The 25,120-nt window shown below is 49.7% G+C and overlaps 1 protein-coding gene across 1 annotated transcript in view; it reads right to left on the minus strand.

Moving 5' to 3' along the window:
- Window positions 1-4,632: 4,632 nt before the first annotated feature.
- The window catches only part of mycbpap (mycbp associated protein), a 110,135-nt gene continuing 89,647 nt past the window's right edge, over window positions 4,633-25,120 (minus strand). The window contains exons 17-19 of the mRNA XM_052033357.1: window positions 18,039-18,133; window positions 17,239-17,409; window positions 4,633-4,801 (exon numbers count right to left, since the gene is read on the minus strand). Coding sequence (XP_051889317.1) covers window positions 4,706-4,801; window positions 17,239-17,409; window positions 18,039-18,133 — 362 coding nt within the window. The 3' untranslated portion in view covers window positions 4,633-4,705. The remainder of the gene's footprint in view (window positions 4,802-17,238; window positions 17,410-18,038; window positions 18,134-25,120) is intronic.

Here is a 25,120-nt window from a genome sequence, read left to right on the forward strand (position 1 = left end):
GTGGGTCTATAAACGCACCTGCTTCTCACCCTAACATCACCGCCTGGTCTACTCGTCCTACATCTCAACTGCCTGCATGGTTTCAATCTTTGACAGCAGACGTTCCTGAGTTCAGTGGTGAGATAGCACCGTTTACTGGCCAGACCCAGCTGGGTAACTGGTTTCCTGTGAATCAGCCTGAAGGGACGCACTGCTGCTGCGATGTGTGCAGAGTCCTGGTGTGCTGGCAGTGGACGTGGCTGAGCTCAGACAAGGAAGGAGACTTGTTCTGTTTTTCCGTGGAAGAGGCCCGGAGAGGATCTTCAGGGGATACTGATGCTGTGCAAGGGAACCACAGGACCCGGCCGGGTCTACAGCCAGTCCTTCCTGCTGGTGGGGGTGCAGCCCCTGTGTCTGCATGGTCCACACTGCTGGCAAGTCTGGTGCCCAGTGCTCCAGGCAGAGGGCAGGTCCCCTCCCCTAGGGATGGAGGTAGGGTGACTGTCTGATGTGGGAGACACCAACATCCAGTGCTCCTGAGGCCGGAGGTGGGCACTCTCAGTGACCTTGGCCTTGAGAGCAGGAGGTCACTGATGTCAGGGAGGATTGTCCCGGTGAAGCAGCAAAAATCCTCGGCAGGCAGAGGCTGAATTTCCCACCGCGTGTCGTGACCAGAGATTGGTGTCGAGACCTGGGAACTGGCACTGAGGGCACCGGGAGGGAGTGACGGGGGAGCTCCCTAGGGGGAGTGATGGGGCAGGTCCCAAGGGGGAATGACGGGGGAGGTTCCGGGGGGGGCAGGAATGACGGGGGAGTGACGGGCCAGGTCCCAGGGGGAGTGATGGGGCAGGTCCCGGGGGAGTGACAGGTCCTGGGGGGGGGGGAGTGACGGATGAGGTCCCGGGGGGGAGTGATGGGGCAGGTCCCGAGGGGGAGTGACGGGGGAGGTCCCGGGGGGAGGGACAGGTGAGGTCCTGAGGCTCTTTCCTCAGGTGGAGTGTTGGGATACAGGGTTTGGCCATTTGGGTCTAGATAGAGAATTGTTTTACTCGGGGGTCGTTCTTATGGGAGAATGAAGTGAGGAGCACAGGGAGGATTTATTTCCCCATCACCACCTAGGGCGCATGTGTTATTAAAAGTGAGTAGAGGGAAATACTTCGCACAAAGAACATGTGAACCAGGAGCAGGAGTGGACCTGTCACCCCTGAGCCTGCACCGCCATTTAACACATTCCTACCCAGCACCCCCCCCCCCCACCCCAACAACACATAAAGAATCTATCCCCCTCTGCCTTAAAATTCAAAGACTCTGCTCCACCACTCTTTGAGGAAGACAGTTGCAAAGGTTCAAGACCCTCTCAGAAATATTTACTTTATTTGCCCCTGAAAGATTTAATAAGAACCTGAGGGGCAACGTTTTTACACAGTGGGTGGTAGATATGTGGAACCAGCTGCCAGAGGAAGTGGGTGAGGCAGGTACATCAGATACACTGAAGAGTATGTGGACAGGTCTGTGGATGACAAGAGTTTACAGGGATATGAACCAAGTGCTGGGAAATGGGATTAGCTTGAGTATACATCTTGGTTGGCCTGGAAATGTGTGGGCTGAAGGGCCTTTTTCTGTGCTGTACAACTCTGTCACTCTTCTCCGTCTTAAATGGGTGACCCATTACCTTTAAACAGTGACCCCCCAGTTCTCGATTCCCCCACAGAGGAAACATCCATCAGGATGCCTCCCAAACTTAGACCTTTCCATCTGGTCCCCTCTCATTCTTCTAAACTGCAACAGTCACACTTAGCCTGTGCAACAATTCTTCATAAAGTAACATCTTATTCCAGCTATTACTCTAATAATTTATCTAAATCTGTTTCTCTTTCCACAGATACTGTCCGACCTGCTGACTTTTTCCAGCAGTTTTTGTTTTTATTTTGGTCTGGGAAACCTTCCCTCAATTGCTCCCAATGCACTAAGTACTCCAGAAGCTTCCAACGCTTCCAGTACTCCAGAAGTGGTCTCACCAGTGCCCCATAACTGAAGCATAACCCCCTACATTTGTTTTCAATTCCCCTGGCAATATACAATAACATAATATTCTATGAGCTTTCCTAATAATTTGCTGTACCAATTTACCAGCCATTTGCGAATCCTGCACCGGGACCCCAGATCCCTCTCTATCTCAGCGCTCTGCACTCTCACCTTGTCGATGCTGTGTTTCTCGCCACAGTAAACCATTTCACAGTTTCCCACATTATGTTCCATTTGTAACGTCTGTACCCACTCACTTTACCCGTCTAGACCCCTCGGTAGTCTGTGGCCAGATTCTGCTCTAACTCCATCTACAAGTTTGCAGATGATACCACCGTTGTAGGCTGTATCTCAAACAGCGATGAGTCGGAGTGCAGGAAGGAGATAAAGAGCTTAGTAGAATGGTGTCATGACAACAACCTTTCCCTCAATGTCAACAAAACTAAAGAGCTGGTCATTGACTTCAGGAAAGGGGTCGGTGTACATACACCTGTCTACATCAATGGTGCTGAGGTCGAGAGGGTTGACAGCTTCAAGTTCCTGGGAGTGAACATCACCAACAACCTGTCCTGGACAAACCACGTGGATGCCATGGCCAAGAAAGCTCACCAGCGCCTCTACTTCCTCAGGAGGCTAAAGAAATTTGGTTTGTCCCCTTTGATCCTCACCAACTTCTACCAATGCGCCATAGAAAGCATCCTATCAGGATGTATCACGGTTTGGTATGGCAACTGCTCTGCCCAAGACCGCAAGAAGCTGCAGAGAGTTGTGGACACAGCCCAGTGCATCACGGACACCAGTCTCCCCTCCTTGGACTCTTGTCTTTACCTCTCGCTGTCTTGGTGAAGCAGCCAGCATAATCAAAGACCCCACCCACCTGGGACATTCTCTCTTCTCTCCTCTTCCATCGGGTAGAAGATACAGGAGCCTGAGGGCACGTACCACCAGGCTCAAGGACAACTTCTACCCCACTGTGATAAGACTATTGAACAGTTCCCTTATACAATGAGATGGACTATGACCTCGCGATCTACCTTGTTGTGACCTTGCACCGAATTGCACTGCACTTTCTCTTCAGCTGTGACACTTTACTCTGTACTGTTACTGTTGTTACCTGTACTACATCAATGCACTCTGTACTAACTCAATGTAACTGCACTGTGTAATGAATTGACCTGTAAGATCGGTTTGTAAGACAAGCTTTTCACTGCACCTTGGTATGATAATAAACCAATACCAATACCAATGAAGGGAGGCTGGGGAGGACTGAAACAAAGACTGTTTCATGTGTCCCACAAAACTGGAGAAGTATATAGTAAATTAATAGCTGCATGATAGAAGAGTGTATGATTGCCTTAATGGCCTCATAATCCACCTCAGAACCCTTAAAACTGGAGTGAAAGTCAGTGCTAGAGGGGTAGGTTTAGGGTGAGGGGGAAGAGGTTGAGTGGGAATCTGAGGAAGAACTTTTCACCCAGAGGGTGGTTGGAATCTGGAGCGCAAGGCAGAAGCTCTCACAACATTCAGTAAGTATCTGGATAAGCAGTTGAATAGCCAAGACACACAAGGCTATAGATGAAGTGTTGGTAAATGGGTTTAGTATAGATGGTCTTGATGGTCAGCATGGACATGGTGGGCTGAAGGGCCTGTTTCTGTACGTAGGACTCCATGACTCATCTTTGATCCCATGGATGTGCTACGATTTGATCCCAAGTTTTTGATCCCATATCTGGGGCTGGATTTTCCTTCCTTGCCCACAGGGCTGTGGCTGGTCATGGCCTGACCAATGTTTGTGGTCATTGTCCATGACTGAGGGCCTTCCAGCAGGATTCTCACAAGCACACCAGTGATGCATATTTACCCGCTCCCAGGACTACCTGTGAATGTCCAGGGAGAGAAACAATAATCTCCAGGTCACTGAGAGGCGTCCATGCCCTGATCTGCATACGTGCACAATGATGGAATAACCAATGAATTAGTGAGGTGGCTGATGGATAATAGTCAGGATGAACCACCCTGCTCTTTGAAATCGCAACATAGGATCATTTAGGTATCAGGCTATCATTTCATCTGGGAAACAGGTCCAAAGGGGTTTCATCTGGTAAAGTTATCTGTTACCAGTATGAACCCATGGCTCCTGGAGCTGCTCTGAACACAGTCTTGAGTGGCCCAATTGGATCACTACCTCTACAGTATGGTGGGTCTGGAATTACCAGCCACAGGGATGTCCACTTGCCAACGTGCCCCAGTGCTGATCGTCTGACAGCATTGGACGGGAGAGTGTGCTCTGCAGTATGATTAAACAGGTGCGTGTTTTCAGCAAAAAGCTGTTCCAAAGAACAAAGGGACTGGGAGATGATGCAAAATCTTCTCACACTCCCAGGTCTTTGAATCATCCCTTGATGTGCTATTATGAAATGAAAGTGTCATTTCTATCTGTTGGATTTGATTGAGTGTATTTTCTGTCAGTATTTTCAAGCTAATTTACAAGGCCAAAGATGTTGATACCCAAGGTGCAATAACTTGCATGAGATACTTGAGTGTGCGGGGAAACAGATCAGAGGAAAACATTTGTGGCGGAGACAGAAAGGTCAATTTGTTAAAGTTTTAATATAATTTTCACACATATACATATTTCTTTTCAGCAAAGTCAGTTCTATGTTCCAGCTCTTGCTGCGCAATGTAACAGCTTCACCAAATATCAGACACATTTATCAGCAGGATCTGTGTGTTTCCACGTCAACTCCTCAAAGACAAAGGAAGCCTTGCTCATCATGGCCGACAGCAGTCCATAGACCTGATGGAGGAGAAACACTGAGAATTAGTGCAAACTCAGCTCTACACTTCTCAGTGAGAGTCGAAGGTTATTAGTTGGCAGTGAGGAGAGAGAAGAGGAGGGGAAAGTATAGACAGAGCGAATGGGAAGGAGGGAGGAAGATAGCAAGAGGAGATATCATGGAGGAAAGGTGGGGGTAGGAGAGAGAGGAAGAGTCAGAGCAGCGGTGTGGCCAGAGGGGAGGAGGGACTGCAGGCAGGGGCACGCCCTCTGAGCAATCGTGGGGGAAATGCAGCCAGATAAATGCTTAATATAATTCACCAATAGAGGTCAAATTTGAATTCCGGGGGTACAAGGGGAAGTCTTGAGGTAGGCACACAGTGGGATCAGGGATACTGTGGGCGCAGGGACACACAGTGGGAGCAGGGACACAGGGGGAGCAGGGATACTGTGGGAGCAGGGACACAGGGGGAGCAGGGACACACTGGGAGCAGGGATACTGCAGGAGCAGGGATACTGTGGGAGCAGGGACACAGCGAGAGCAGGGACACAGTGGGAGCAGGGATACTGTGGGAGCAGGGACACAGGAGTAGGGATACTGTGGGAGCAGGGACACAGGGGGAGCAGGGATACTGTGGGAGCAGGGACACAGAGGGAGCAGGGACACAGTGGGAGCAGGGATACTGTGGGAGCAGGGACACAGTGGGAGCAGGGATACTGTGGGAGCAGGGACACAGGGGGAGCAGGGATACTGTGGGAGCAGGGACACAGAGGGAGCAGGGACACAGCGGGAGCAGGGATACTGTGGGAGCAGGGACACAGTGGGAGCAGGGATACTGTGGGAGCAGGGATACTGTGGGAGCAGGGACACAGCAGGAGCAGGGATACTGTGGGAGCAGGGACACAGGGGGAGCAGGGATACTGTGGGAGCAGGGACACAGTGGGAGCAGGGATACTGTGGGAGCAGGGATAATGGGGGAGCAGGGACACAGGGGGAGCAGGGATACTGTGGGAGCAGGGACACAGCGGGAGCAGGGATACTGTGGGAGCAGGGATACTGTGGGAGCAGGGACACAGGGGGAGCAGGGACACAGCGGGAGCAGGGATACTGCAGGAGCAGGGATACTGCAGGAGCAGGGATACTGTGGGAGCAGGGACACAGCGGGAGCAGGGATACTGTGGGAGCAGGGACACAGTGGGAGCAGGGACACAGGGGGAGCAGGGATACTGTGGGAGCAGGGATACTGTGGGAGCAGGGACACAGTGGGAGCAGGGATACTGTGGGAGCAGGGATACTGTGGGAGCAGGGACACAGCGGGAGCAGGGATACTGTGGGAGCAGGGACACAGCGGGAGCAGGGATACTGCGGGAGCAGGGATACTGTGGGAGCAGGGACACAGCGGGAGCAGGGATACTGTGGGAGCAGGGACACAGTGGGAGCAGGGACACAGTGGGAGCAGGGACACAGGGGGAGCAGGGATACTGTGGGAGCAGGGATACTGTGGGAGCAGGGACACAGTGGGAGCAGGGATACTGTGGGAGCAGGGATACTGTGGGAGCAGGGACACAGCGGGAGCAGGGATACTGTGGGAGCAGGGACACAGTGGAAGCAGGGATAAAGTGGGAGCAGGGACACGGGGAGCAGGGATACTGTGGGAGCAGGGACACAGCGGGAGCAGGGATACTGTGGGAGCAGGGATACTGTGGGAGCAGGGATACAGCGGGAGCAGGGATACTGTGGGAGCAGGGACACGGGGGAGCAGGGATACTGTGGGAGCAGGGATACTGTGGGAGCAGGGACAGTGGGAGCAGGGATACTGTGGGAGCAGGGACAGAGCGGGAGCAGGGACAGAGCGGGAGCAGGGATACTGTGGGAGCAGGGACACACTGGGAGCAGGGACACAGCGGGAGCAGGGATACTGTGGGAGCAGGGATACTGTGGGAGCAGGGACACAGGGGGAGCAGGGATACTGTGGGAGCAGGGATACTGTGGGAGCAGGGATACAGCGGGAGCAGGGATTCTGTGGGAGCAGGGACACAGTGGGAGCAGGGATACTGTGGGAGCAGGGATACTGTGGGAGCAGGGACAGTGGGAGCAGGGATACTGTGGGAGCAGGGACACAGTGGGAGCAGGGATACTGTGGGAGCAGGGATACTGTGGGAGCAGGGACACACTGGGAGCAGGGACACAGCGGGAGCAGGGATACTGTGGGAGCAGGGACACAGTGGGAGCAGGGATACTGTGGGAGCAGGGATACTGTGGGAGCAGGGATACAGCGGGAGCAGGGATTCTGTGGGAGCAGGGACACAGCGGGAGCAGGGATACTGTGGGAGCAGGGATACTGTGGGAGCAGGGACACAGCAGGAGCAGGGATACTGTGGGAGCAGGGACACAGGGGGAGCAGGGATACTGTGGGAGCAGGGATACTGTGGGAGCAGGGACACAGGGGGAGCAGGGATACTGTGGGAGCAGGGATACTGTGGGAGCAGGGACACAGGGGGAGCAGGGATACTGTGGGAGCAGGGACACAGGGGGAGCAGGGACACAGTGGGAGCAGGGATACTGTGGGAGCAGGGACACAGCGGGAGCAGGGATACTGCGGGAGCAGGGATACTGTGGGAGCAGGGATACTGTGGGAGCAGGGACACAGCGGGAGCAGGGATACTGTGGGAGCAGGGACACAGTGGGAGCAGGGACACAGGGGGAGCAGGGATACTGTGGGAGCAGGGATACTGTGGGAGCAGGGACACAGTGGGAGCAGGGATATTGTGGGAGCAGGGATACTGTGGGAGCAGGGACACAGCGGGAGCAGGGATACTGTGGGAGAAGGGATACTGTGGGAGCAGGGATACTGTGGGAGCAGGGACACAGCGGGAGCAGGGATACTGTGGGAGCAGGGACACAGTGGGAGCAGGGACACAGCGGGAGCAGGGATACTGTGGGAGCAGGGACACAGTGGGAGCAGGGACACAGTGGGAGCAGGGATACTGCGGGAGCAGGGATACTGTGGGAGCAGGGACACAGCGGGAGCAGGGATACTGCGGGAGCAGGGATACTGCGGGAGCAGGGACACTGTGGGAGCAGGGACACAGCGGGAGCAGGGATACTGTGGGAGCAGGGACACTGTGGGAGCAGGGACACGGGGAGCAGGGATACTGCGGGAGCAGGGATACTGTGGGAGCAGGGATACTGCGGGAGCAGGGACACAGCGGGAGCAGGGATACTGTGGGAGCAGGGATACTGTGGGAGCAGGGACACAGCGGGAGCAGGGATACTGTGGGAGCAGGGACACAGGGGGAGCAGGGATACTGTGGGAGCAGGGATACTGTGGGAGCAGGGACACAGGGGGAGCAGGGATACTGTGGGAGCAGGGATACTGTGGGAGCAGGGACACGGGGAGCAGGGATACTGTGGGAGCAGGGACACAGGGGGAGCAGGGACACAGTGGGAGCAGGGATACTGTGGGAGCAGGGACACAGCGGGAGCAGGGATACTGCGGGAGCAGGGATACTGTGGGAGCAGGGATACTGTGGGAGCAGGGACACAGCGGGAGCAGGGATACTGTGGGAGCAGGGACACAGTGGGAGCAGGGACACAGGGGGAGCAGGGATACTGTGGGAGCAGGGATACTGTGGGAGCAGGGACACAGTGGGAGCAGGGATATTGTGGGAGTAGGGACACAGCGGGAGCAGGGATACTGTGGGAGCAGGGACACAGTGGGAGCAGGGACACGGGGGAGCAGGGACACAGCGGGAGCAGGGACACTGTGGGAGCAGGGACAGTGGGAGCAGGGACACAGTGGGAGCAGGGACACGGGGAGCAGGGATACTGTGGGAGCAGGGATACTGTGTGAGCAGGGACACAGCGGCAGCAGGGATACTGTGGGAGCAGGGATGCTGTGTGAGCAGGGACACAGCGGGAGCAGGGATACTGTGGGAGCAGGGACACAGTGGGAGCAGGGACACAGGGGGAGCAGGGACACAGGGGGAGCAGGGACACAGGGGGAGCAGGGATACTGTGGGAGCAGGGATACCGTGGGAGCAGGGACACAGCAGGAGCAGGGATACTGTGAGAGCAGGGACACAGCGGGAGCAGGGATACTGTGGGAGCAGGGATACTGCGGGAGCAGGGACACAGGGGGAGCAGGGATACTGCGGGAGTAGGGACATAGTGGGAGCAGGGACACAGGGGGAGCAGGGATACTGCGGGAGCAGGGATACTGTGGGAGCAGGGACACAGCGGGAGCAGGGATACTGCGGGAGCGGGGACAGGAAAGATGAGAACAAGAGTATTCTGGACAAGAACAAAATGAATTCTGCGTTACCCTGCGTACATTTACCTACATTTAGCATCTGAACTAACGCACTGAGATCATGGAACAGTTCAACATGTCATTGCCTTCAGTCAATGCAAGAGCAGACCAAAGAGCGATTACCTTTCTGTGACACTTACTGCCCCTTACCGTGAGAACTATGTTGCAGCTGAGCCTAAAATGTCTACACACTAAAGTATGAACGGATGGGCTTAGAGAAGCAAAAAACTGCAGATGCTGATAATCTGAAATCGGGTTGGAAGTGCTGGAAATACTCAGCAGGGCAGGTAGCAGCTGCAGAGAGAGACACAGGCTTCATGGTTCGGGCGAGAGGACTTTATTTCTTCATCAAAGCGTCGACATCACAGAAACAGGCCTGTTGGCCCACCACATCTGTGTCACTGTTTCTGCCCAACTTCACCAGCCCCATTTGCCCACCTATGGTCTCTATCCCTCTGTGCCTGTTTGTGAGCCAGTCTAATTGTCTCTGTGATTGTACCTGCCCCCATCACCTCCTCTGGTAGCGCGTTCCAGGTATCAACCACTCTCTGTGTAATAAATGTACCCCTCCTACCTCTCACCTTAAACCTGTGCCCTCCCCTTCTTGTCTATCTGCCCTGTCTATGGCTCTCCTAATCTTATACACTTCTACCAGGTCACCCTTCGACCTCTGCTCCAGGGAAAACAAACACAGCCTGTCCAGTCTCTCCCCGTGACTAAAGTCCTCCAGTCCAGGCAACATCTTGGTGAACCTCTGCACCCTCTCCAGTGCAGCCGCCCCCTTCCTGCAGTGTGGTGACCAGACCTGCACGCCGTGCTCCCAGTGCAAAGTGTGAAGTTTTGTAAAGTTGCAACATAATGTCCCAACTCTTATATTCTGTGTCCACAGAAGCTGCCGAACCTGCTGGCTGCTTTCCAGTGTTTTCTGCTTCTGTTTGGGATGAGTGGTGTACTTCTGTGAAGAGCTATATTGTTAAAATCATTAATTACACTGATAACCCCCGTGTACAAACCTTACTCCCTGGTCACATTTTAATATCAGCATTTCTGACGTTGCAACATTTAGAATAGTATTTCCCAATGCAGACAATGCGACTGCACCAGCATCTGCTGGAACCATTGCAGATGGTCAGCACAGATGTCAGAAGGAGAGGATTAAGATTTGTAATGCACACCCTCCAACACTGTTGCCTGATGTGTGGTGGGTTTCAAGCATTTTCGGTTTCAGATTTTCAGCATCTTGTAGTCCTTTCTTCCTGAGTGTAGGGGGCTTGACTTCTAGCAGGACTGGCCTGGTTTCAGAATGCACCCTGTGACACAGGCTGCAGCAGGCCAGGCTGCTAAATGACAGGCAACAGAAAGGCACTGCCAGAAGTAGTGAGGGATATGAATGCAGAGCACTCAGTATAACCTCTGATGCACAGAGGGATCTTGGGCTGCAGGTCCATAGCTCCCTGAAAATGGCAACACAAGTAGACAGGGTGGCGAAGAAGGCATGTGGCATACTTGCCTTTATTGGTCAGTTGAGTTGGCAAGTCACGTTTGGTGAGGCCACATTTGGAGTAGTGTGTGCAGTTCTGCTCGCCTCATTACAGGAAGGATGTGGAAATGGTGTAGAAGAGGTTCACCTGGATGTTGCCTGGATTGGAGGTTGGACAAACTTGGATTTTTCTCTCTGGAGCCTCGGAGGCTGAGGGGAGACCTGATTTAAGTTTATAAAATTATAAGAGGCATAGATAGGGTAGATGGAATCTTTTTCCCAGGGTGGAAATGTCAAATACTGGAAGGCATCGGCATAGGATTAAGGTGATGAAGGGGGATGTGCAAGGCAAGCGCTTTTTACACAGAGAGTGGTAGGTGCCTAGAATGTACTGCCAGGGAAGATACAATAGCAATGTTTAAGAGGCATTTAGGCAGACACATGAACAGGCAGGGAAGGGAGAGATCTAGGCCATGTGCAGGCAGATGAGATTAATTTAATTTGGCATCATGGTTGGCACAGACATTGTGGGCCAGAGGGCCTGTTCCTGAGCTTCTCTGTGCTTCGATGTTAACACCCAGATTTTTGAAGGACAATGTTTCTGCTGTAAATGCAAGATGTAACTTTGCCATCAGATGTTGCAGTGTGGTGGCGTTAAAAGGGGAGGTGCATTTGTCCTTAGCACTTTGTTAATGCCTCTGGTTTATGTGGCATCTTCTCCTGTAAGAAAGAGAAGTGGCCTCCACTGGTAGTAGAAAGAAAGAGGCCCAGAAATGTGATCACATAACAACTTATTTAGCACTATGCAATAGAAAATGTGTTTTTCTGCACTGAAGCAAGATAATGACCATTCCCAAGTTGTTTCAGGTCTCTCTGCAAGTTCAGCTGGTTACCTTTGGGCATGGATTCCCGGTCCAATGTCAGCTTCGGAAGGCAGTGCATTTTTATCAGTGGAAACAGAGTCATCGAGTTATACAGCATGGAAACAGGCCCTTTGGCCCAACTCGCCCCTGCCGACCAAGTTGCCCGTCTAAGCTTGTCCCATTTGCAACAAGCAACTCCAATTCAAGTCGCAGTTTGGGCCTCAGAAGCGACTGAAGCTGCATCAGTGGCCATTACTGAAACGGACCTTTCATACATTCATCTTGAACATCAGAATTTCTAGACTGGGAGTTTTGTGCTCATGTTGTTCTTAACTTGATGATGCACTTTTGAGCTGTAGTCACTGTTGTAATGTAAGGAGCAACAGCCCCCATTATATGTAAGCCGATAGCTGTGGGTGGCAGGTTTGCAACGGTGCTAAGTGCATGCGGGAAGGTAATGACATGTTTATGGCTGAATACTGCTTGATGGAGACTGCTGTTGGTGACTGATGGATCTGTAGGGAAACAAGTGGTCGAGGGTGTGGCTGATAGGATATGCCATTTGAAGATGATCACTGACTGTGACAACCCACTGCTCTCCACTCCATTGATCCTTTACCATGCACTTCTTCCTATTAAATGACGTTGGCCATTCATCATCCAAACTGCCCACATTTCAAGGTTACTCTGCACTTAGTTTGTCCTTTCCAGACTCACCCTGCCCCAGCCACCAAATTTATAATTTAGTCCTTCTGCCATCTAGCTCCAAGTTACATTTCCACCAGTAGCAGCACTAATTCCAGCTCGGATCTCCCTGATGCCCTGTGAGCACCCCTTGCCCTGCACTGATGCCCACCCCATTCACAGCCACCATTTCCTTTTTCTAGTTTAGTTAGTTTGAAATTTGCCTCTTAAAGTTGTGTCCAGTTCCTTCCCTCAAAACTCCTCAGGTGGATCTCCTCCACTCTTCCTAAACTCACTCTTCCTAAACATGGGACCTGTTTCCCCCATGTGAATATGAGACTTAAGGACCTGAGGGGCAACTTCTTCACACAGAGATTGGTGGGTATATGGAACGAGCTGCCAGAGGGAGTGGTAGAGGCGGGTACAATTGCAATGATTAGAAGACATTTACTCAGGTACAGGGATAGGAGAGGAATATGGGCCTAATGCAGGCAAACGGGACTTGGTCAGCATGGAGGAGCTGGGCTGAAGGGCCTGTTTCTGTGCTGTATAACCCGATGACTCTCTGGGACATCCTTCTGTCTCTTTTCATCTTATGTCAGATCTCCAGTGCGTTTATTGAAAATTTCACAGACTTTGCTGATTTTTCAAAAGTTAAGAAGGCCAATGGGATGTTGGCTTTCATAAATCGTGGGATTGAGTTTAAGAGCCGCGAGGTTATGATGCAGCTTTACAAAACTCTAGTTAGGCCACATTTAGAGTACTGTGTTCAGTTCTGGTCGCCTCATTATAGGAAGGATGTGGAGGCATTGGAGAGGGTGCAGAGGAGATTTACCAGGATGCTGCCTGGATTGGAGGGTATTGAATATGAGGAGAGGCTTAAGGTGCTAGGGCTTTATTCACTGGAAAGGAGGAGGATGAGAGGAGACATGATAGAGGTATATAAAATATTGAGAGGAATAGATAGAGTAGACAGTCAGCGCCTCCTTCCCAGGGCACCAATGCTCAAGACGAGAGGTCATGGCTTTAAGGTTATGGGTGGGAGGTTCAGGGGAGATGTCAGAGGGAGGTTTTTCACCCAAAGAGTGGTTGGTGCATGGAATGCACTGCCTGGGGTGGTGGTGGAGGCAGATACATTGAACAGGTTCAAGAGCTTGTTGGATAGGCATATGGAGGAACGTGAGATAGAGGGATATGCGGGAGGAAGGGGTTAGGTAGTGTGAGGGTGGTCTGATGGACGGCACGACACGGTGGGCCGAAGGGCCTGTTTTGTGCTGTATGGTTCTATGGTTCTATGGTTAATCACAATCCTCCACTTCAGGAGCTGCAGGCTGCCTGTCTTTAAGAAGTTTTGACTATTCACAGCATCACACACCATTACTAAACGTGTAGCCAATGAACAGCATAAATAGAGCTGAATGCACACAACATTTAAAACTGCTAACAGCACGAATTTACAGGCTGTAACACAGGGGACACGTGGATTAATCCCATATTCTGATCCTCAAGCCTATTCTTGAGGTTGGTCAATTTAGCCTCTTCTACATCACAAGAAGTCCTTTAAATTAAATAAGCTGATACCAATAATTTTTTCAACTACATGGAGAAGTATGTTGTGCTGTCAAGGATGTTCTCTATAGTGTATTCGGTAAGGCAAAGCCTACACCTGTGCCAGTACGGAAAAATAATACAATTTTTATGCATTAGACAATCTGGTTATCCATTAGTACAGTGTCCTATGTGAAGTGCTGAATTATTTACTGGATAAATTCAACTAGAAATGATCCATCAATCGTAAACATATTATTAATACTGAAGGAGATGTTCTTTTCTGTTCATTTCCTGTATTCCCAGATGTATGATAGCCACTCTCCTGATAGAATGAAGTTTTAACAAATTCCAACCATTTTATGGTTCATGTCTCCCTCTTCCCTGCCCTGATCTGATCACTGTCCTTCTCTTCAGCTCCGATCTTGCCATCTCACCTCTGATTGCATTCCCTGGATCTCTCCAGACTCCCCCAACTCTCCTATAAGTCATTGCACTCCTGTTTGCTCCAGCTCCACTCCATGGACACCCATATCCCTCGGTCAGCTCTCTCCTTCGAGCCACTCCGTCCTTGGTCAGTCAGTCCCACTCTCAGTCAGTCTCGCCCTCCCTCAGCCTGTCCTACTTGCCTGAGTCACTCTGACTTTCCCTTGGTCAGTGAATCTCTTGCCTGGTCAGTTTTACTCTCCCTAGGCCAGTCCCACTCTCTCTTGGTTTGGGCAATCCTCTGTCAGTCTCTGCCTGTCAGTCCATCCTCCTGTGTTTAGTGCAGTCCTCCTGTGGTCAGTCTACTCTTTCTCAAGCTATTATCTCTCCAAGAGTCGCAGTATTCCTTGGTCAGTCCTCTCACGGGATACAAAAACACAATGGTTAAATTACTGGATTGGTATCCCAAGTCCTTGACCTGAAGTCATGAACTCAAAACCACTAAAGCAACTGGAGAATTTAAATTGATGTATTGAATAAATTTGGAATTAAAAAGATGCTCTCCACAGTAGTGACCATAGAGCTCTTTGTCTTTAAAAAAATATTTAGTTCACGTCTTTCAGGGAAGGAAATCCATCATCTCACTCTGGTTTTTGTGTTACCCTGAACCACTACAATGTGGTTGACCCTTAACCATCTTCTGAAATGGCATGGCAAGGCACTTAATTCAGGAGCAATGAGGGATAGTTGCATGGACATGGACGCTGACGCACTACCTGTCCTTCATGGAAAAGTTCTTCCAGACCAACACCTTCGACCACAAGTCCATCAGCACAGAACAGCCTGCAGATACAGCAGGAGAAGGACTCGATGGATACTGTGGGGTGGTTCCCTGAGCAGACTGTCCAGATCATCTGGCAGAATGCCTCATCGCCAGGACTCACCAACAAGCACCAAGACCTCACTTGGCTGGCGGTGAGAGGGGCCCTCCCAGTCAGATCCTTCCTGTATGGTTGGAACCTCACTCCCAGCACGCGTTGCCCCCGGGAAGACTGCGCTGGGGACGAGATGGTCACCCACCTCTTTGCGGGCTGTGGGCTTGTGAGGAGGGTGTGGCGAAAGATGCAAGGGTCCTTGTCACGGTTCATCCCCAGCAGCTGCGTAACAGAGGATTCTCTGATCTATGGGTTGTTCCCGGGGACACACACAGAGACGGACATCAACTGCTGCTGGAAGGTCATCAACTCCTTTGGTCGGCCCGAAACTTGTTGGTCTCTCAGCACAGCGAGATGTCCGTAGGGGAATGCTGCAGACTGGCACATTCCAGGCTGCAGGAGTACGTGCTGAGGGACGAACTGAAGCTGGGTGCAGCCAACGCAAAGGCTCGGTGGGGAAGGACTACAGTTTAGGGATCTTCTGCCACTGGAGAGGGAGGGGCAGGGACAGGCGAGAAAGCCCCTAAATCTTGTAAATACGGGACTGGGTAGCCCCAGGGAGCCACACGTGTGGCATCGGTGCTGTTTTTTATATGAAAAGGTAACACTAATGAATGATCTGTACAAGAATGTAAAGGCTTGCACTGTTTTGTAATTGTATATAGTTTGTCTTTTATTATGAGTAAAGTTTATTTTGGAATTAAAAAAATCCTGTTTTAAGAAGAATTCCTTTCCCTCCCTTATTGTCCCTCTTCTCTGTAATGTACATAATGTGAATGTACCTTTAAAAACTGTTGTACCACGATACGTTAACATGTCAGACAGTATTGTTTAATTGAGAGTTATGCCTTCAATAAATGATGTTCTGCTCATAGCTCTACTTTGTTTATTTGCTTACAAGCAAGTAGCAACACAAAGGAACCTACCGAGATGACAAATCTCACCCTCTCTCTGTCAGTCCCACTCTCTCTGGATCAGTTCCACCTTACTTTGTTGCAATTTACTGAACACAAATGTGACCATGTGGCCACAGGCTGTTTCCAGTAGCCTATGCAATCTGTCTCTGCTGTCTGCATTCAGATTACCTTGATTCAGATTACCTATTGATTCAAGTTGGGTTAGATGATGCTGCCATTGGACCAAGATACTTCATCAAATGGAAATGGTAAAGGGGTGTACCTTCAGTATGGTGTAGAGACACAACACAATGGAAGCTGGTTCCTGATTTTCAGCCTCCCTCTTAGCCTCGACACACGAGTGTAAGGGAAAAGTATTCTGTCCCCTTGTAGACAGCTGCCACCTTTAGGAGAGCAGTACAACCATGGAGTGTTACAGGATGCGATGGAGGCCTCTGCTCCCGCCAACTCTCTGCAGGAGTAACTCTTTCTCAGCTCTTTTTCTGAGGTCCCCGCAACGTTCTTTCTCTGTCAAGTATCTATCCAGTTTCTTTTGAAAACCAGTGAATCTACTTCCACCACCCTTTCAGCCCATGAATTTCAGATTATAATCATTGCTACTCACTGCAGGTGGGGAAGGGAACAGTTACTGACACATAATTAGAATGAGCTGTAGCATTTTGATCTGTGTAAGTGTTTCTCACTGAACAAACACCTCTTTCTGCTCTCCAGATGTGCTGATGGTGCCTCCTGTTGTTCTCAGGTGCCAGTAGCCTCCTGTACTGTGCGAGCCTGGCTGGTAGGTATCTGCAGACTAAACTGACGAGGCTAAACCTTATGGAGCTAAGCCTGAATCCATCATTATGCAATACCCATGTACTCAAACCTTCCAACATTAATCAATGCACCTTTTGCTGTGAGTGAGACACCTTGGTGATTATTTCCCTTTCCAATCTTGTGGGAATCAAGGTTAGTTGAAGCACCCCTACTGCTAAAATACTGCCTCACACTGACTGGGAGTTAAACCTGGAATATTGTGGGTTTATTTCAGAATTCCAGCGTCTGCAGGTTCTTTTTGCTTTTCAAGCAGCTCTCTAGGGGAACTGCAAGGTCCCAGTTTAGCCCAGGATTCTGTGCACACACTGACATGCTGCTGTTTTAATGGATTTTTGCCCAGATTCACGACCTTTTGTGGGCAACCCAAATGGACATGTAGGACACGTTTATGCATCTAATGAAGGTGAAATCCAATTTCTAGTGAAGCGTCTCTTCTTCTCGGAATTGGGTAACAGTTGTCTCAGAGAGACTCTTACCTCTGTGTACAGTTTCTCTCTGTATAGTTTGTGTACGACAGGGTCTATCTGATGCTGGTCTTGCAGTAGATTTTCCTTGGATTCTATTGCCTGTTTGCTGTTCCTGGTCGATATGGGACTGGTAGATTTCTTATCATCTTTACTCCGAGTCTTTTTGCCGGATTGGCGTTTCTATGGGAGAGATGGCACAGTTCGGTAATACCTCACAGGTTCTGTACAGAGGACTAGGGTACCCCTTCAGCCACCTGACATCCCACAGATCTTTTCCCCAAATGGTACTTAAAGTCAATAGTGAGATAGCCTAATAGTGAGATAAGAAACTTCAGAATAATCTCTGTATCAATGTGGCCTGTCCAGTTACATTTCTGGTCAAATGGGACTCCACAGTGTTTACGGTGGGGCACAAGGCAAAGGTATCTTCTCAGAGCCGCTCGTTGCTTGGTACTCGTGTAGCATAAATGTTACTTGTTGCTTATCAGCTTATTTTTGAATATGGTCAAGGTCAGGCTGAAAGCAGGCATGGGCTCTCGGCTCTTCCCTTTGAGAAGGTAAGGTAAATCATGAATTAGAGGTTAGATGACACAGAGCTCAGTGTTTAGGAATCAATAGAACACAGATGTGGGGAAAACTGAAGATTCCCAGAGTTTTGGGAACCTTTAAAAACAATTAGGCCACCAGGGATGCTACCCTTGTATTTGTAGGGCTAAAATCAATCCAAACTAGACGGAATTTCAAAGCAAAAATGCAGAACAGTGAATGTAACCGGGAAGGAAGAGTAACGTCACAGACACTTGTCGCACCTCCCTCTCGTCCTCCTTCCCTGCAGACTTGGTTGCTCGTTTTCCTTTTTTGTCAGCTGCTTTCTTATCATCCTTCTTGGCTTGTTTTCTTGAATCTGATTGATGTAATTGCCAGGAGCAGTGTCCGTTGTTAATGGAAAGGTTTCAATGGACAGGAAAGAAACAAGGAAAACCAGTGAGTGGCACTGAATAACTTGGATATCCACATTGTTACAAAGCAGGGCCCAGGAATGCCTGCTTGGTAATTCCAAAGGATGGGAACGGTTTAGTATCTGATTTATTGCTTGGCATTATTCAGAAATTCACCACAAAGCAAAAACTACGGATGCTGGAAATCTGAAGTAAAAACGGAATATGCTGGAAATACTCCACATGTCAGGCAGCACTGGGAAAGGGAGAAACAGAGCTAGTGGTTCAGGGCAATAACCTTAACATTGATGGCTGCAAAGTCATCAATAAAACATGAACCCTCTCCGCAGATACTGCCGAGCATCCCCAGTATTCACTGCCATACAGACCTGGAGCAGCAGGAAACAGACAGCTGTGAAGGATCATTTTTCAGACTGGAGGCAAATGTACAGTGAAGTTCCTTGGGGAAACTGGGGAGCTTCCAAAGTTGCAGGAGTGGTGAACTGTGCGGAGGACAGCAATAGGCTTCAAGGACATGCAGATAGCTGGTGGAATGGGCAGATAGGGGCAGGTGACATTCACATTGAGAAATGCAGTATAGGAAGAATGAGAGGATGCACTGTAAACTAGAGGGCACGGTATTAAAATGGGCATATTTGTGCCAACTCCTAGACTTAGGACTCGTCACCTCCAACTGCAGCTGGATCCTTGATTTCCTGACCAATATTCAGTAAGGATAGGCAGCAACACCTCTGCCACGACTACCCTCAACTACGGACCCCAAATAGCCACTGGCAGATTAGGGAAAGGTGCAAAATAACAGGGTTGTTATTGTAGGTGACTTCAGATTCCCTAATATAGACTGGGACCTCCTTGGTGTGAGAGATTTAGATGCGGCAGAATTTGTTAGGTACATCCAGGAGGGTTTCTTAAATCAGTACGTAGATAAACCAACAAGAGGAGGGGCCGTACTGGACCTGGTGTCGGGAAATGAGCTTTGCCAGGTGACTGACCTTTCAGTGGGAGAACATTTTGGGAACAGTGACCACAACTTCTTAAGTTTTAAGATAGCTATAAATAAGTTTAAAAAGCGGGTAGAAAAAGAAACTTTGGCGGCTTCATGGGTTTCACTTCGGAAGATGTTGGGACTTCGGAGCAGATAAGTTTTTTTTCCTTTTATTTTTAATAGGGTTTTTATTATAAAGGTTAGATTTTATAAGGTTCTTAAGTTGTTTTATAAGTTTTTAATTGGGAATAGTGAAGGCTGGACTGCACAGGCGCGTGCTATCAACAGGTAAGGTGCAGGCAGTTTAAAAAGCGAACTGCCATATCCAGCGGGCAGCATCGGAGCGGGCAGCGGAGTGAGAGGGAGCAGAGTGTTTTGGGCTTTGGCTCAAGGGGCTTCGGCGTAAAGGGGCGAGGAAAGATAGGTGACTTGAGTTAAGGAAGGGGTATGAGTGCGGTTTCCTGTATTCAGTGTCAGATGTTGGAGTTCCCGGAGTCTCCCTGCCTCCGGGAGGACTACATCTGCACCCGGTGTCGAGCTGCAGCTCCTGAGGGACCGTGTTAGGGAACTGGAGATTCAGCTCGATGACCTTCGTCTGGTCAGGGAGAGTGAGGAGGTGATAGAGAAGAGTTATAGGCAGGTGGTCACGCCGGGGCCATGGGAGTCAGGCAAGTGGGTCGCAGTCAGGAGGGGGAAGGGGAAGGGGAAGAGTCAGGTACTAGAGAGTACCCCTGTGCTTGTACCCCTTGACAATAAGTACTCCTGCTTGAGTGCTGTTGGGGGAGACAGCCTACCTGGGGGAAGCAACAGTGGCAGTGCCTCTGGCACAGAGCTCGGCCCTGTTGCTCAGGAGGGTAGGGAAGGAGAGAGGAGGGCACTAGTGATGGGGGACTCTATAGTTAGGTGGGCAGACAAGCGATTCTGTGGACGCAGGAAAGAAACCCGGAAGGTAGTTTGCCTCCCAGGTGCCAGGGTCTGGGATGTTTCAGATCGCGTCCAAGATATCCTGCAGAGGGAGGGAGAACAGCCAGTGGTCGTGGTACATATTGGTACCAATGACATAGGTAGGGAGAGGAATGAGGTCCTGAAAAAAGACTATAGGGAATTAGGAAGGAAGTTGAGAAGCAGGACCTCAAAGGTAGATATTTCCAGATTACTGCCTGTGCTAAGTGACAGTGGGTATAGGGACAGAATGAGGAGGGGGTTAAATGCATGGCTGAGGGATTGGAGTAAGGAGCAGGGATTCAGATTTCTGGATCATTGGGGCCTCTTTTGGGGCAGGTATGACCTGTTCAAAGAGGACGGGTTGCACTTGAATCCCAGGGGGACCAATATCCTGGTGAGGTTTGCTAAGGCTACTGGGGAGGGTTTAAACTAGAATTGTTGGGAGGTGGGATCCGAACTGGAGAGACTGGGGAAGAGGTGTTTGACTCTCAAATAGAGAAAGCTTGTAGTAGGTACGACAGGGAGGATAGGCAGGTGATAGAAAAGGGATGTGCTCAGACTGGTTTGAGATGTGTCTATTTTAATGCAAGGAGTATTGTGAACAAGGCGGATGAGCTTAGAGCTTGGATCGATACTTGGAGCTATGATGTGGTGGCCATTACGGAGACTTGGATGGCTCAGGGACTGGAATGGTTGCTTCAAGTGCCGGGTTTTAGATGTTTCAGAAAGGACAGGGAGGGAGGCAAAAGAGGTGGGGGAGTGGCACTGTTGATCAGAGATAGTGTCACGGCTGCGGAAAAGGTGGACGTTGTGGAGGGATTGTCTACGGAGTCTCTGTGGGTGGAGGTTAGGAACAGGAAGGGGTCAAGAACTTTACTGGGTGCTTTTTGTAGGCTGCCCAATAGTAACAGGGATATTGAGGAGCAGATAGGGAAGCAGATCCTAGAAAGGTGTGACAATAACAGAGTTGTTGTGATGGGGGATTTTAATTTCCCAAACATCGACTGGCATCTCCAGACAGTGAGGGGTTTAGATGGGGTGGAGTTTGTTAGGTGTGTTCAGGAAGGGTTCCTGACACAGTATGTAGATAGACCTACAAGAGGAGAGGCTGTGCTTGATTTGGTATTGGGAAATGAACCTGGTCAGGTGTCAGATCTCTTAGTGGGTGAACATTTTGGTGCTAGTGATCATAATTCTATCTCCTTTACATTAGCACTGGAGAGAGATAGGAACAGATAGACTAGAAAGGCGTTTACTTGGAGTAAAGGGAACTATGAGGCTCTCAGGCAGGAAATTGGAAGATTAGATTGGGAACAGATGTTCTCAGGGAAAAGGATGGAAGAAATGTGGCAAATATTCAGGGGATATTTGTGTGGAGTTCTGCATAGACATGTTCTGATGAGACAGGAGAGTCATGAGAGGATACAGGAACCGTGGTGTACAAAGGCTATAATAAATCTAGTCAAAAGGAAAAGAAAAGCTTACAAAAGGTACAGAGAGCTAGGTAATGTTAGAGATCTGGAAGAGTATAAGGCTAATAGGAAGGAGCTTAAGAAGGAGATTAGGAGAGCCAGAAGGGGACATGAGAAGGCCTTGGCGGGCAGGATTAAGGAAAACCGCAAGGCATTCTACAGGTATGTGAAGAGCAAGAGGACAAGATGCGAAAGAATAGGGCCTATCAAGTGCAGCAGTGGGAAAGTGTGTATGGATCCGAAAGAAATGACGGAGGTACTTAATGAATACTTTACGTCAGTATTCACTATGGAAAAAGATCTGGGGGATTGTAGTGGGGACTTGCAGTGGGCTGAAAAGCTTGAGCATGTAGATATTAGGAAAGAGGAGGTGCTGAAACTTTTGGATAGCATCAAGTTGGATAAGTCGCCGGGACCCAATGAGATGTACCCTAGGATGCTGTGGGAGGCGAGGGAAGAGATTGCGGAGCCTCTTACGATGATCTTTGCATTGTTGATGGAGACGGGGGAGGTTCCGGAAGATTGGAGGGGTGCGGATGTTGTTCCCTTATTCAAGAAGGGGAGTAGGGATAACCCAGGGAATTATAGACCGGTGAGTCTTACCTCAGTGGTTGGTAAGCTAATGGAGAAGATCCTGAGAGGCAGGATTTATGAACATTTGGAGAGGTATAATATGATTAGGAATAGTCAGCATGGCTTTGTCAAGGGCAGGTCCTGCCTCACGAGCCTGATTGAATTTTTTGAGGATGTGACTAAACACATTGATGAAGGGAGAGCAGTAGATGTAGTGTATATGGATTTCAGCAAAGTGTTTGATAAGGTACCCCATGCAAGGCTTATTGAGAAAGTAAGGAGGCATGGGATCCAAAGGGGCATTGCAGTGTGGATCCAGAACTGGCTGGCCCACAGAGGGCAAAGAGTGGTTGTTGAAGGGTCATATTCTGCGTGGAGGTTGGTGACCAGTGGTGTACCTCAGGGATCTGTACTGGGACCCTTGCTCTTTGTGATTTTTATAAACGACCTGGATGAGGAAGTGGAGGGATGGGTTAGTAAGTTTGCGAATGACATGAAGGTTGGGTGTTGTGGATAGTTTGGAGGGCTGTCAGAAGTTACAGAGGGATGTAGATAGGATGCAAAGTTGGGCTGAGAAGTGGCAGATGCAGTTCAACCCAGATAAGTGTGAAGTGGTTCATTTTGTTAGGTCAGATATGATGGCAGAATATAGTCTTAATGGTAGGACTCTTGGCAGTGTGGAGGATCAGAGGGATCTTGGGGTCCGAGTTCATAGGACGCTCAAAGTGGCTGCGCAGCTTGACACTGTGGGTTAAGAAGGCATACGGTGTATTGTCCTTCATCAATTGGGGAATTGAATTTAGGAGCTGAGAGGTATTGTTGCAGCTATATAGGTCCCTGGTCAGACCCCACTTGGAGTACTGTGATCAGTTCTGGTCACCTCACTACAGGAAGGATGTGGAAGCCATAGAAAGGGTGCAGAGGAGATTTACAAGGATGCTGCCTGGAATGCGGAGCATGCCTTATGAAAATAGGTTGAGGGAACTCGGCCTTTTCTCCTTGGAGTGACGGAGGATGAGGGGGGACCTGATAGAGGTGTATAAGATGATGAGAGGTATTGATCGGGTAGCTAGTCAGAGGCTTTTCCCCGGGGCTGAAATGGCGTCACAAGAGGACATAGGTTTAAGGTGCTGGGGAGTAGATATAGAGGAGATGTCAGGGGTAAGTTTTTTACTCAGAGAGTGGTGAGTGCGTGGAATGGGCTGCCGGCAACGGTGGTGGAGGCGGATACGATAGGGTCTTTTAAGAGACTGTTGGATAGGTATATGGAGCTGAGAAAAATAGGCTATGGGTAAGCCTAGTAATTTTTAGGGTAGGGAGATGTTCGGCACAGCATTGTGGGCTGAAGGGCCTGAATTGTGCTGTAGTTTTTTTCTATGTTTTTCAATGTTTTTTAAGGATAAGTATGGACCTTGCGGGAGAATATTAAATCGGGGCAGGGCAAATACAATAGAGGTGTTTAAGAGACTCTTAGGCACATGAATGTACAGAGAATGGAGGGATATGGACCATGTGCAGGCTGAAGGGATTAGTTTAATTTGGCATTATTAGCTTAATTGGTTCGGCACAACATTGTGGGCCAAAGGGCCTGTTCCTGTGCTGTACTGTTCTATGTTCAATCACTGCCTTCAAGGCATAGCAGAGGCTCTCTCTCCCCTCAGTATAGAACTCTTGAGTCTTAGAGTCATACAGCACAGAAACAGGCCTTTCAGCCCACCATGTCCATGCTGACCATTTTGCCCATCTACACTATTCCCATTTACCCACACTAGTTCCATATCCTTGCACGCCTTGCTAATTCAAGTGCCCATCTAATTGAGTCAAACGTAGTGACTGTATCCGATTCCACCATCTTCTCTGTTGGTGCATTCCAGATATCAACCACTGCGAAAAACCTTTCCCTCAAATCCCCTTTAAAACTCCTTATCCATATCTTAAACCTACGTCTCTTGTTTCTGCTACCATTACCATGGGAAAAAAATTCTGACTACCTATGTCCCTCATAATTTTATCTACATCTATTGATTGAGCTGTTTGAAGAGATGACCAAGAGGACTGATGAGGGCAGGGCGGTAGGCGCTGGACTTCAGGAAGGCCTTTGACAAGGTCCTGTACGGTAGGCGGGTCCAGAAGGTTAGATCACATGGGATTCAGGATGAACTAGCAAATTGGATGCAAAATTGGCTTGGTGGTAGGAATCAGAGGGTGGTAGTGGAGGGTTATTTTTCAGATTGGAGGTCTGTGACCAGTGGAGTGCTGCAGGGATCGGTGCTGGGTCCACTGTTTTTCGTCATGTATATTAACAATTTGGATGAGAATGTAGGTGGCGTGGTTGGTAAGTCTGCAGATGACACCAACATTGGTGGTGTGGTGGACAGTGAAGGAGGTTGTCTAAGGTTACGAGAGGGTCTACATCAACTAGAAAAGTGGGCAAAGAACAGAAGATGGAATTTAACTCAGACAAGTGCAAAGTGTTGTATTTTGAGAGGTTAAACTGGAGCAGGCCATTAACAGTGAGTGGTAGGGCCCTGGGGAGTGTTATAGAACAGAGAGACCTAGGAGCTCCCTGAAAGTGATGACAGAGGTAAACAGGGTGGGGGAGAAGGCACCTGGCACGTTTGCCTTCATCGGTCAGGGCATTGAGTATGAGAATTGCAACTGTACCTGACGTTGGTGAGACCACACTTGGAGTATTGTGTGTAGTTCCGGTCACCCAGCTAGAGGAAGGATGTCATTAAGCTGGAAAGGATGTAGAAAAGATTCACAAGGATGTTGCTGGGATTGCAGCGCTTGAGTTATAAGGAGAGATTGGATAGGCTAGAGCTGTTTTCCCTGGAGCATAGGAGGCTGAGGGGTGTCCTTATAGAGGTCATAAGATAAGATATCTTTATTAGTCACATGTACATCGAAACACACAGTGAAATGCATCTTTTGCGTAGAATGTTCTGGGGGCAGCC

This window comes from Pristis pectinata, chromosome 18, assembly GCF_009764475.1.
Source record: "Pristis pectinata isolate sPriPec2 chromosome 18, sPriPec2.1.pri, whole genome shotgun sequence".
NCBI classification, from domain to species: domain Eukaryota; kingdom Metazoa; phylum Chordata; class Chondrichthyes; order Rhinopristiformes; family Pristidae; genus Pristis; species Pristis pectinata.